The sequence below is a fragment of the Impatiens glandulifera genome, chromosome 2, assembly GCF_907164915.1.
Source record: "Impatiens glandulifera chromosome 2, dImpGla2.1, whole genome shotgun sequence".
Lineage (NCBI taxonomy): Eukaryota > Viridiplantae > Streptophyta > Magnoliopsida > Ericales > Balsaminaceae > Impatiens > Impatiens glandulifera.
The window spans coordinates 46,658,334-46,672,894 of NC_061863.1; the positions used below are offsets into that span (position 1 = coordinate 46,658,334).

At 26.0% G+C, this 14,561-nt stretch overlaps 1 protein-coding gene across 1 annotated transcript; it reads left to right on the plus strand.

The window, feature by feature from the left end:
* Window positions 1-12,262: 12,262 nt before the first annotated feature.
* On the plus strand, window positions 12,263-13,218 carry LOC124928032 (auxin-responsive protein IAA29). The gene is made up of 3 exons (XM_047468557.1): window positions 12,263-12,741; window positions 12,835-12,925; window positions 13,016-13,218. The coding sequence occupies exons 1-3, from the start codon at window positions 12,291-12,293 to the stop codon at window positions 13,059-13,061; spliced, it is 588 nt and encodes a 195-aa protein (XP_047324513.1). The 5' UTR covers window positions 12,263-12,290; the 3' UTR covers window positions 13,062-13,218.
* The last annotated feature ends 1,343 nt before the right edge of the window (window positions 13,219-14,561 follow it).

A 14,561-nucleotide genomic window follows, 5' to 3' on the forward strand; every position in this document is an offset into this window, starting at 1 on the left:
AGCCATAAAACTGTTCTTTTTTCTATGAAGATAAAAAAGTTTTAAGCTTTCTGGATTTAAAGTAGGAGGGGGAAGAAGAAATGATCTTATCTCTGTCTTTTTGCTTCACCAATCATTATTTAATTTTTTTCTTTAATTTTTAATTCGAATTTGTTTGATTTGTCGGGTCGAGAATTATGGTTATATATATATATATATAAGAGTAATGAATATTTGAGTCGGATCGTGAATTGACCGGCTCGTAAACTTGAAACGGTTAAAAATAAAATTAAAAATGATATATATATGTTTCGAATTTGCAATATAACAAAAATGAGTATAACACTTTAACCAATTAAACTAATAAAATTTTATAATTTAAAAATTAACACCAAATTTGATGAACGTGCGATATTCCTAGCAATATAAGTTTAAATATTTAACTAACTAATATATATATAATAATGCTTAATTTGAATTTGTTTGGTTTGCTGAGTTGAGCGTTGTGGTTAATTTGAATATATATATTAGAGTAAATGAATATTTGGTCTGGTCGTGGGTTGATCCACCATCTAAAACTAAAAATATAAATAAAATCAAGTACAACATTTTAACCAACTAATATAAATAAAATTTTATATTTTAAATTCAACACCAAATTTAATTAAAATGTGATATTTTTAACAACATAAGTTTAACTTTTTAATTAACTAATCTCTCTCTCTCTCTATATATATATATATATAATAACTCTTAATTTGATTTTTGGTTTGCCGGGTCGAGAGTTTTGTGGTTAATTTGAATATGTATGTGAGAGTAAATGAATACTTGAGTCGAATCATGGGTTAACTCGTCCATAAACTTGAAACGGTTAAAAATTAAATTAAAAATGATATATGTATGTTTCAAACTTACAAACTTACAAAAACAAATACAATTCTTTAACCAATTAAGCTAATAAGACATTATATTTTAAATTCAACACCAAATATTATAAACGTGCTAACATTTATAAACATATAAGTTCAACTTTTTAACTAATTAATTTATATATATATATATGTCATTTTTTTATTATTTAATAATATTGTATTTTATTATCTACAGATAATAGTGAAAAAATACCAATTTTTTTTTTAATAAAAGTGGTATATTTCTTTTCAATAAAGACTCTTTATTGATTATTATTTGTGTTAAAATCACTTCAGCAAGCTTATAATATTACATACTTCACTTTTAGTTTTTCATTATACCTTTTATTAATAATAATATTATTATTATATAATATATTAAATATATAATTTATTGTGTTTTGATATTATTAAAAAATTATGTATAAAAATAATTATAATTGCCAAATGTCACAGATTTTTAGAAGTAAAAAATTACTGTTGTGAGTGTAATATTAACTCTTCTTAATTAAAAAACAAATATAAATACAAATATATATATATATATATATATATATATATAATTTTTATACTTAAATCAAATTAAATTATAAATAATATTATTTATTTATATATTATTGTTTTTATTTTACATTTGTTTTGTTATACCAATTAATAATATTTAAACTAAATAAATAAAATTTACATAAAAATATACATTTTAATTAAAATTTCATTAGTTATTATTTATACAATAATTTGTATTAATAAATGAATTAAAAGAATAGTAATAATTAATAATAATAAAAAAATCAATTTCAAACTCATATTTTTTTTAAATTAATTATGATAGTAAAATTATTTTTTATTCTTATATTACAATTTTATTTATATACCAATCACAAAATTATAAATTATAAACCTTCTCAATTTGTATGATTTAAATTAAACAATAATAATCTACCCAACTTAATCATACCATATATATAATTGGTTAAAAAACTAAGATTTCATCTCATTGTATAAATATTTCTTTATCCATCATAATAATTAATTCGTTAACTAAAATATTAAAATATTATCAACTTAACGTATTAATCACTTTAAATTTTCTTTTACCAAAACCTACTTTATCAAAATCAACATCATTATTTTTTCATTTATTAAATAATTTATAACATAGCAAATATTAAGTAAAATAAATGGATGTGTGCTTGTATTTGATATATCCGGTGAATCACAACTTTTGATTGTCCTGTATTTGATATGTCCTATTTTTTAACAAGTTTTCCTTTTAGGATTTTACAACTCAATCAACGCCTAGCTGTAAATGCAACAAATCTTTAAAGTCCTTAAATTGATATGACCACAATCTTACTTTTGTGGCCTAAAAAATCTCAATAAATCTTAAGTAATCTATTATTTTAATTTAATTTCAATCAATCCATTATTTTATCATCAATCAATAATTATACAATTCAATTTATATCAATCAAGATATTTTGTATTTTTCATCCTTTTATAAATAATAATTTTATATTTATATTCTATTTTTTTATTTAAAATAACACGTGACATCAGACCTTAATATAGTCGGTTCAAATATGCAATAACACTAGGATTTGTTTTATTTGAATATTTAAAAAAATTCAACCAAAATCAATTTTTTAATCAATAATTTCTCAACTATCACGTCACTCATTTTATTACTCAAAATATTAAAAAACCTTCTATTTTAAATTATTATTTCTTATTTTATTTATAAATATCAATACTCTTTAAATTTTTTTACAAAAATATAATCACCACCTTTATAAAATTATCACACATCATTATTTTTTTCTCCCAACTCAATCCCAACCAAGTCTTAAAGAAACTAAAATAAACGTATAACTCCTGTTTATAACAATCCAAAATTCTCCGAGCTCCAGGTTCTAGCTAAAGGTATGTTTAATTCTAGATTGTATTACAAATATGTCTAGCTAATAAGGCTATCAAAATTGAGAGTTTATGTAGAATCATTATCAAATTGTAAACTCGTAAAATCTAGAGTTTACATAAAATCGTAAGAGTTTAATTCGAAAAAATAACAGTTATATATTATTATTATTTATACATATAATTAAGTGTTTTATACACCAATTTAAAAAAAATATATATTTTAATATAAAAATAAATAAATAATAATAAGTAAATAAAACACTATAAAAAATTATAGTTACAAAATTAATTATATTAATTAATTTATTTAAATAAATAATAACTTTATTTTTTAATTTTTCAATATAAATTTGTTTTTTTAAAGTAAAATAGTATAGAATCGTAAAATCGAAATTATTTATAAACTCGTAAAATCTTATTATCGTAAATTTAAAATCGTAATAGTTTACATATTAAAGAGTTTACTTAAAATCAGAATCGTTAGCCTAATGTGAAATCGTAAAATCGTAAGATTTTAAGAGTCAACTCGAAATTTTGACGAGTTTAGTCTAGCGGAATGTTTTGTTGCTCTCGTGTGACAGATTTGTAAATGATTTTTATAAATTCAAGGACACTATTTATATTTATGTAAAGGCTTTCACTAAGATATGGAATAATGCAATTTTTTTAAACTTAGTAAAGTTTTTTAAATAATTTTTATTTTAGAACCAATTATGAAAGAATTTGAATTTCAAATTTGTAGCATATTTTTTATTTGAATTTTGTTTGTAACTCTCTCAATTGATTTTTTTTATTGAACAATAAAGTATAAATTTTTTTTCAGGACTATATTAATATTTATGGAAGGTAAATATATAAGTGGTCCACAGTGGAATTTCGAAACAAATAAAGATGGTAGAGAAAATGGCATTGATGTTAGAATATAATAGTGAGAATGGTCTATAATGAATGGAAGTTAAGGTTGTATAGTTGAGTTTATTTTGTCAATTTATAACGTTTTAAATGAACATTCATTGTTAACATGAGACTATTTTGAAGAAAAAGTTTATGATTTTTATTTGACATATGCTAAGAGAATCGGTTTTGACATAAGAAGATCTAGTAGTCACAATGATAATATGGGTAAAATATTGGATATAATATTTTGTTGTATTGTTCGGAGTAAGAGGAAAAAAGATAAACGAGCAATTTATGTCAAAAATAGTCGGCCTAAAACAAGATGTAGTTGTGAGATAAAATAAAGATTGGTAACCCAATAAATGACAAGTTCATTGTGGTGCAATTTGAAAAATAGCATAATCATCATTTTTAAAGTTCAAACAAAACCTACTAGAAGTCATAAAAAAATATATTCTTAAGCTAAAATACAAATTGAAATGGAAAGTGATGTCAGAATCTCTTAAAAAGCATCTCATTATTTCATGGTAAGACAAATGTGAAAGAAGGAGTTTGTTGGCTTTATTTTGAAGATTATAGAAATTAATTGCGTTAGAAAAAACAAGAAGTGTGGGATTGGAGACACGCGAGGTGTCTTAAAATATTTGCAAAACTAACAGTCTCGTGATAGTAATTTTTCTTATGAATTCAAGTGGAAGAGGATAATTTGATAACAAATATTTTTTGGTCTGATGTAAAATGAGAGCTAATTATTATAATATTGGAGATATTGTTTGTTTTGATACAACATATAAGAAAAACAATGAAGGTGGTTCATTTACATTAATGGTAGGTATTAATCATCATAAGCAATAATAGTTCTTGGTGTTGCTTCATTGCAGGGGTAAGCCCGGCAAGCCCTCGGGCTAGGGCAGCTCACTCCCTCAGGGCAGCCCATTTATTTTAAATAGTGAGATGTTTATTCAAATCTATTGCATTTTTAAATAAAAAATATGATAGCTTAGTGGTTTACTATAAAAATTTAGAGTTTTCATTTGGTTATGGGTTCAACAAACCTTCCAAAAATCATTATTTTTTATCAAAATTTTAAACTATACCTAGGGCAATAAAAAACATAGACAATTTTTTTCTTCCGGGGATAGGGCAGCCCAAAACTCAAGGTCGGCCCTGCTTCATTGTATGATGCAAGTTCTTTGACATTTGAATGATTATTCTTTACATTTGTTCAAACTATGGGTAGGAGAAAACTTATAACAATTTTTACAAATCAATATGCAGTCATGGAAAAAGCTTTAGCTTCTAACTTGACAACAACACATCATCGATTATACATTTGGCATATTTATCAGAATACTGCTATACATTTGAGTAGTGTTTTTTTCTCAATTTAAAGAGTTTACTAGGGATTTTCCACATGTAAATATAAATTTGATGAAGAGAATGACTTTCTTGAAGTTGGTCCATGATGTTGAACAAGTATTCATTAGAAAAGAATGATTGGTTGAAACATATGTTTCACATTAGGAAGAAATGGGATTTGGTGTATGGACGACACATGTTTTTTTTGGATATTACTACAACCCAAAGAGTTGAAAGCTTGAACAGCCTTCTGAAAAGGTATGTCACTTATAAACACAAGTTTTCAGTATTCTTTCATCATTTTGAAAGACTTTTTGAAGATCGTCGCCATATGGAGTTAATAACTGATTTCAAATCAAATCATAGTATTCCTTGTTTACGACATCCTGTTGAAATTTTAAAGCAAGCAATAAATATTTACATCCCAATATATTCAAGTGGTTTGAAGACAAGTGGTTCAATTGTCATGATTATAACATCGTAACTTGTAAGAATATTGGTTCAGTTGTGAAATATAAAGTTATTCTTCGAAAAAATAGTTATCATCATATAGTTACACTTTATCCTTCATTTGAAAGAGTTGAGTGCAATTGTTGAAATGTTGAGTTTGCATGTTTTGAAAATATATACGATAATCAATGTCTATGACATTCCTAGTGAGTACATATTGAAAAGGTGGACACAAAGTGCTAAAGTTGGATATGTTTGATTCAATGATTCAAATATCGATGAAAAGTCCTTCGAGCCTAAAATATTTTAGAATATCCGATATAAATAACTATTTGGGTTGTTTGTTCAACTGAGTATGAAAGCGGTGGAGAACAATAACACTTATAAGATGGTTAAAGATAATTTTTTGAATTTGTTTAAGGTGGTAGATACAAACGTGCAAGCTAATGAGTCAACTAACTCTTGTCTTCTCAATAATAAAGAGCAAGTAAAGATTGCTGAAGGATAATATCAGTTTTAATTTACTTATAAATAATGATAGGGGAGCGAAAGTTTTGCGATGACTAATTATAACTTTAAATGTTTATTTATATCTCTCCTGTTTATTAATAATTTATCTCTCTTCTCTTACTTAATAATTTATATTTTATATATTTAATCTTTATTAATAATTTATTTTAAATATTAATAAGGACAATAATAAATCAAATAAAAAATAACAAAAATATATTTTTTTAAATATATATTATATTTGATAAATATATATTTAAGAGAATAAAAAATTAAATATAATTTTTTTTATATTTTTTAATTAATTATTTTTTATATTTCCTCTAATTTTTTAATTTTTTAATTTTTTATAATATTTATTTTAAATTTAATCAATTAACTCAAACGATTATATATTATATTCTTTTATATTATCCTATTGGGTTAACTTTTATTATTACTCTTTACTGAATTTTTTTTTTATTAAATTAAAATATTATTAATTAAGTATTGAATAATTTTGAATATTTTTATTTATGTAGGTGGAATAATCATGTGATATTAGATCTTCTTATAGGAAAAAAAAAACTGAAGGTTGTTATAATTATGAAATGAAAAAAATTAGAGAGTGATGGAACAATATTTTTATAAAACAGTTCCTTTTGTAGTTTATAACCTATAAGTGTGAGTGAATTTGTAAACATTTTAAACATTTTTTAATTTCCTATATTGCAATCTGGAAGTGAGTATTGAATGTTAGAAATAATAATGGTAAAGGCTATCATGACAATACATAAGGTGATGCATGGACTATTTGGGGGTGGAGTTCTCTCAGTTGAAGTGCGTGCTTCATCGTCTTTGCTTAACTCTTTGAGGTAAAACGCTTTCAAGGCTTAATTTTTTTTGGGTGAAGCGCTCACAGGTGCTTTACACGTTGCTGATTAATTCTATAAGATGAAACGCTCTTAAGTGACTCTTTGAAGTAAAGCGCTCTCAAGTGTTTAACAACGCTCTTAAGTGAAAGAACATAAAAATTCAAGATCAAACAAGCTCATTATTTATAATCATTTTCAAATCGCATTATCTAAACTACCATTCAACCATCATTAAAATTAAAAACTTCAAAGTATCGATATAATATTTTAAAATAATAAGAATATTTTAGTAATTTCATTCAAATAACCCTAAAATTTTGAAGTAAAGAGTTAATTATTCAAATAAGTTCAAATCAAACAATGTCTTAAGGAAAGTTTTTAAACGTGTGGCCATTGTTCGAAACTGTGGTGGAAAAAGTAAGAATATATATGAATAATGTGGGATTGTGACAGAATGCTTTATTAATGCATTATCTCCTCTAAAGTTTCCTCACTATAACAAATTGCACACCTTTTTAGGTCTGTGTTTTAGAAAGTGACAATTTGCACGTGCCTTACATTTAGGCTTAAGTTTCATTTCACTTAATAAATTGTAATTGCCAATAAATAAAATAGAATATATATGAGGTAGCAAATAAACTTGATTAATTTAAAATAAGTTGAATAATATAAACATTTATAAATAAATAGCCCAAAATTAATCAAACTAGTCATGCACGTGCCTTACATTTAATCAAGTTGGACTATGTATAGTAAGCCCATTATATGAAATGACTATACTCATTATTGGGTCTTAATTTATTAGTATTGTAAGATGATGGAAAGTGGAAACAGTACTCGGCCCATATAGTTTTTTTTTTCATAAATGAATAATTGAATAGTTACAATAAATTTGAAAAAAAATAGGTGAATTGTTAAAATTTATAAGAAATGAACATAAAAGGAGACTTTTAGGGTATTTTTTTAATCTCATAAAGTTGTATAATTGGGTTTGGACCATCTTTAAAACTTTATAGACAGTGACATTACGAACTAGACATTAACTTCGTTGTCTTGTGAGCGTGGCGAATAAAGTCAAATAATGGAAGGGGGACCTAATAGGGTTGCTAACTATAATAAGACATATATAAAATCATAGATAGGGGACCTAAATTTGTCAAGAGTTTTGATAGAAGGGGGACCTTGATGGAGAAAGGATGGTGGAAAACATTAATATAGTTTCATACACTTGGCTAGCTATTGTTTACCTAAACGTTGGTCCTTACAATTTTGTTTGATTTTCCACCGCCCAAAACATTTAAGACTCTTACTTTAATTTGAAAAGGAGAGCAATTTCATTTTCAGTAAATGAGCAAAGAAAATAAATCACAAATGAATGTTGGAGGGTGTAGCTCTCATTATTACTATTTCTTTTAAATATTAAAGAGAAGCAATAATGAGTCGTTTAAACAACAAAATCAAGCCGGAACCAAATAAATTATTACTCTCTTATTGACTTTTTATTCAAAAAAAATTAAGAAGATAAATTTCATTTTATTTATTAATTTAATCGCATAAATCGTAACCAAATAAAAAAATCTCATTAAAAAAAAAGAAGAAGTTAAGTTCAAGGTTTTAGAACATAATTAAAGTTAAGTCAATAATAATAATTAATTAAGATGTTATGTTGTGAGGATCAAGACTCTCTTTTGTTATGGCTATTGGTTATGTACCATATTATCTTATCTATATGTGTTTTATAAATAAATAATTCATGACAATCATTCTAATATTTTTTTAATTTGAAAGTTGGTATTTGAATTTTAAATTAATTCATAAATTTTATTAATTAATTTAATTTAAAATGAAATTTAATTAAAATAATTAATTAATTTATTATTTAATTAATATTTAATGATTTGAAAATACAATAACAAAAAAAATGAATTATGAAAGAACAAGTATCTTGACACTCTACCATCATTATCCTCACATAAATTAACAAATTAAATTAAATGAAATTAAATATTTTTCATTGCATGTCATCATAAATGAGTTTATTGTTAATAATTTAACTAAATATTATTGTTAACAAATTAAAAACAATGTAACAAATCTTTCCTAATAAAGTGTAAATATAAAGGCAATCAAGGTCTTCGGTTGGATTGACAAACCATTATATTGATATCTTTCCAACAATAGCTTCTCTCTAATTCATAAGATAAATATTGATCATCTTATAACCTTCTCTAGAATTCTAAAAGACAAATTCTTACTTTTGATGATATGTTAATGTTCGTTATTCAAGTTTTTCATTCAATAATTTCTTTTGAACTCGGTGATTGTCTACCTTTGTCAAGTTTGTTACATAGCGATTTCAGTGTTAAATTACTGTTAAATTCATTTTATCATAGATATCTAGGATAAGCTCCAGCACATTAGAGACAAGAAACGATGTACATTTCTTAAAGGAAATATGATTATCAAATGCCTTGCATCCATGGACGAATCTATGTAGGGGCTCGGGTGGGCTGAAGCTCACCCCGAATTTTTTTTTTTACGGTAGAAATATGACATTATCCTTAATTTCTTTAAAAAATTAATATAATTCATTGTTTTTTTTTATCTAATTATTAAAAAAATGGCAAAATTTTACTTTTATATAATTGTTTTTTCAAAATTTTCTCGTTATTATTTTAAGCACACCCTAAGTTTTTTTCAAGTTCATCCAGTTCGAAATCCTGAGTCCGTCCCTGCTTGCATCTAATACCTAAATTTTGTGATTTCATATTCTGTATGTTATAATTCATTTATTTTTGTTTATATATATATATATAACATTTATTTATTTATTTATTCAATATTTTTTTACATAAATTTAAAATTTCTTTCTTATTTTTTTTTAGAAAGGAAATGATTTAGCATTGTGTAACATGACATGATGGGCATTATTTATAAGATTATTGGTGATGCCAAATTAACAGGCTTATGCATCCACAATTAAACATGAATGACCATGTAGGGGTAGATCATACAATAGTTGTGTCTACAATATTGGAGATATATAAACGACAGGGAAACAATGAATAGTTGGGAATGTTTATATTTATAAATATATATTATAAATAATTAATTATATATAATATATATATAATTATATATGCAGCAATAGACAACACCCTTAATTAGTTACATATTTCCCAGCCCAGCCCGTGCGGCCACTGGTGTGTCACGTGTCCTCCACGTGACTTGCTTCCACCAATCTCATCATCAATGCTGTGACGTAATCATTGCATGTTTGAACATGAATTTAAATATATTTTTAACGGGGAACAATTGATCATAACTACTTACACACAAAACAAAAGTCCCACGCACACATAATAAAGTTTGTAAAACTCATTATTAATTGTTTGCCTTTGCCTACTTTATAATGGAATTCTCTTTTTTTTATTTAAATAAATAAAAATTAATCAGGTAACAAATAAACCACACCAAAGTTTAATTAATTCGACATGATCATCATCGTCATCGTATTGGAGTCGACATAAGGGACATATTTGTTTGATACAGAACTCTCTCCCTCTCTCAAAATATATATTAATATGCATCCTTTATTTATTTATTTAAAATTGAAAATTAAAGTTGGTCGCTTATGAAATAAACAAACAAACAAAGTGATATGTCTAGCTGGTCCAAACTCCAACGGATCAATAATACTGATTTAATTTCCTTTTTAGGAAAGATCACTCAAATGCAGATTTGTCATAACTTAAATAAAAACAAAACTCACGTTACTTAGATTTCTTCTATTTGTTTATTTGTTTATTTATTTATTTATATATATATTATGCTTAACACTTTCTCTCTCTCTCAATCTGATTATCAATATTTTACCATTACCCTTGCCTAGACATGTTTTTTTTCTTGTCACCCTGTCTAATTCTATTAATTAATTAATTACCTCTCTCCTGCCTGTTTAGAAACCCAAACTAGAGTTTGGGTTTGAAAAAATTATATATCACTAGTCATTTTCTTACTTTTGTACGGTGGAGTGGTGATTAGGTATTTGAAGTATTACTGAGATTTATTATGTGATATTAGTTTTTGGATAATTGTTGAGAAGTTTGGATTGATGCAACTAATATGATATACTATATATTTGTGTTATCACTTTAATTATTATTTTTTTAATTATCTAGTTAGAGAGAATTCGTCGAACTTTCAATAATCGTAGACGTCTGATTCATATAATTCATAATACTATTATTATGATGATTTTTGAGATTAGTTCAGAAAAGGCAGTGGAGTCTGTTGGGAGTTAATCGTTTTCCATCAGAATTTACGAACTCAATAATTTATTAAGCATCGTTTTTTTCATTTTTTTTATGTTATTTTTTTAATGTAATAATTTATCGTTGAGCTTAAACGATTTTTTATTTTATTTTTAATATATATTAACATTTTAAAAAATGAATAAATTATTTTTAAAAATCTGTTAGATATTTTTAAATAAAATAATATTTTGAATTATTATTTATTTATATATATATTAATAAATTTAATAACATTTATTTGTTCAAATTTAATTTTAAATTTTCCAAACATATTTATTATATTTAAATATATATAATTTAGAATTACTATCAATCCAATGTTCCACATAGAGCAATTACAATCTAATATTGATTCACTGCCTAAGCATAAATAATAAGAAATCATATTATTATTCACTAAGAAAGAAAGATTGAATCGTATATTTTTTTAAACAATTGTCTTCTTAATTTAGCTATTTTTACATAAATCTCAATTCATATAAAATAATCTCATAACAGTAATTTTCAAATTATTTTAATAATTAAATAATCTTAACTAAATATACTAATCTGAAAAAATAAAAAAATAAATAAAGAAATTGCCCCCACCGCAGCAAACAAAAATGAAGGCAGCAAAACAGGATCTGAAAACATGTTCCAAGTTTGGAAAACAAAAATAAGGAGTGGTATGGACCCACCTGTCTCTTTCTGTTTTTGACTAAATCTTTAGGTTGCCCCCTCATGTGGTAAATGTCCCAATTCCATCTCTTCACTCCCTACCCTGCGCGTGCGCATACATCCATTCTTTAAACAAATACAGATATACAGAAAGTAGACAACACGACCAGGAAAAGCATTTAAAAATGAAAGAAGAAAAACAAAATGTCGGGTTTAAATCTGAGATATCGAGGGACAATTGGGTCGGCATAAAGGGTAGCAATCATAGCCCATACTTCGCCCGCCTTCCCCGGACCCTCCTTCTTAGCCACCGCACAAACAAAGAGGCACAAATTAATTCCTCTTCTTCTTATTCTTTGTTTTATATATAAACAGAACACAACACACCCAAACTCCATAACGCCAAAAACCCAACACTTTTTTCTATCTAATTTGACATGGAACTCCAATTGGGTCTTACCCTGTCTCTAAATTCAGCTCATGGCTCCTTCCCAGACATCAATTTCGAGGATTGCGCCAGTTTGAAGAGAAAACGAAGCTATGGTTCAGCATTCCAAACCACTCTGCCTCTTTTATCTTGGAAACACAATCAGCCCAATGAAGAAGAAGATGATGATAATGAAAAACACTCTTCAACTGAGGAACATGAAGATGAAGATGGAGGATTGGTGGGTTGGCCACCAATTAAATCATGGAGGAAGAAGAATCAGAGACTCGCCGCCGCCAACGGCGGTGGCGGCGCCGTCACCGGCGGCGGTGAAGAGAGGAGGTCTAGTAGTTATGTGAAGGTAAAAATGGATGGAGTTGCAATAGCAAGAAAGATTGACCTAAGTCAATATAGTTCCTCTGCAACACTGTTAAACACCCTTCTTACCATGTTTGGAATAGGTAATTATTTTGTTACTTTTTCACCATAATTTTTTTAAATATTTATAAAAAATAAAATTAATTTGTAAGTTTTTATTTTTTGGGTGGAAACAGATAGAGAAGAAGAGTACTCTAATTATGTGATGACTTATCAAGACAAAGAAGGAGATTGGCTGCTGGCTAATGATGATGATGTGCCATGGAGGTAATAACTAATTAAAATACTAGTTAGCTAGTTAATTACTTAATTATAATTAAATTTAAAATTAATATCTTTTCGTTTTTTTTTTTTCAGATTGTTTGTAGAATCGGCGCAACGTTTGAAGTTACAAAGAAATTAATTTGAGTAGAGTTGTTTTTTTTATATATATATAATTAATCCCTTGGAAATGTTATGATTTCTTTTTATTCTATTATTGCAGTTATCTTAGTAGTTAGATTTGTTTGTATGATGAGGTAGTTAAGGAAAATATATATATATAGTGTAAACTACTTTATCATTATTTTCTTTCTATTACTTTATTTTAATTTTGAATACAACAAAATGTACTACCACAACTATATCACAATTGATAATTGGGTATTAAAATAATTACACTAATCAAATATTATTTTACTCTCTTTTTAATACATCACTTAATTTATTAATTAATATACTAAATTATTACTTTTTATTTTAAATTATTACCTTTATTATAAATTAATAACTTTTAATTTTTATACTAAAAAATCTAACTTATTCAAAATCTATCACTAATAATATTTTTTTAAATAATCTCACGTTATTTACCTAACCCATTATAACAGCCTTAACTTTAACTTTTTTTTAAGAAATATTTTAAAAACTAATTGTTATAAATTAAAAAGAAAGAAAAGAGGTTTTTTTAAGTAAAAAATGTTAATTATTATTTTAATTTATTGGTGGTTGAATAATCATATATGAAGAGAAATTTGAGGAGATGACCCTAAAAAGAGGTCTAAATGCGGAGAGTGAGGGTCACTAATTTAAATAGCGCTGGTGACTCCTTTTTTTTCTGACGAAAATGTCCCTATTGCGTCACGCATCCTCAGGTTGCGTGACGCAAATTTTTATTTTTTTATTTTTCAAAAAATTTTAATTATGAATTTTTTTGGACGAAAATGCCCCAGTTGCGTTACGCAATCGCGTCACGCAACCTCAGTTGCGTTACGCAATCGCGTCACGCAACCTCAGTTGCGTTACGCAATCGCGTCACGCAACCTCAGTTGCGTTACGCAATCGCGTCACGCAACCTCAGTTGCGTTACGCAATCGCGTCACGCAACCGCGGGACGAAAAAAAAATTTTGAAAAAATAAAATCCGATTGCGTCACGCAACTGGAGTTGCGTTACGTAAGAGTACAATTGTCATTAAAAAAAAGGGTCACTAGCGCTATTTAAATTATCCACCCACACAAATGATAATTCACCCTATCAGTAGGTCATCTGCTCAAATTTCCCTATAGGAAAAGATAGTGAGTTTATTATAAATTATTTAATTATGTTGTTTTAATAATTTATAGTTAATTATAATTAATAAAAATATTCAAATAAATTTTATTCTATTTATAAAATTAATTTACATTCTACCCACTTGACACACCTAAAAATAGGTGTATGGTGTAAAGACCCACTATTATGAAGCTAATAGCGATTGGCATTAAAACAATCATTATTACCTTGCTAATAGCGACGAGTCATTACACTATTACCTTGCTAATACCAATCGCTATTATACTATATATAACGCCGATTGGTTACAAAATCAATCAGTATACCACCACCATTAAAAAGACTACGAAAAAAAGGCACCACGCTTTGCC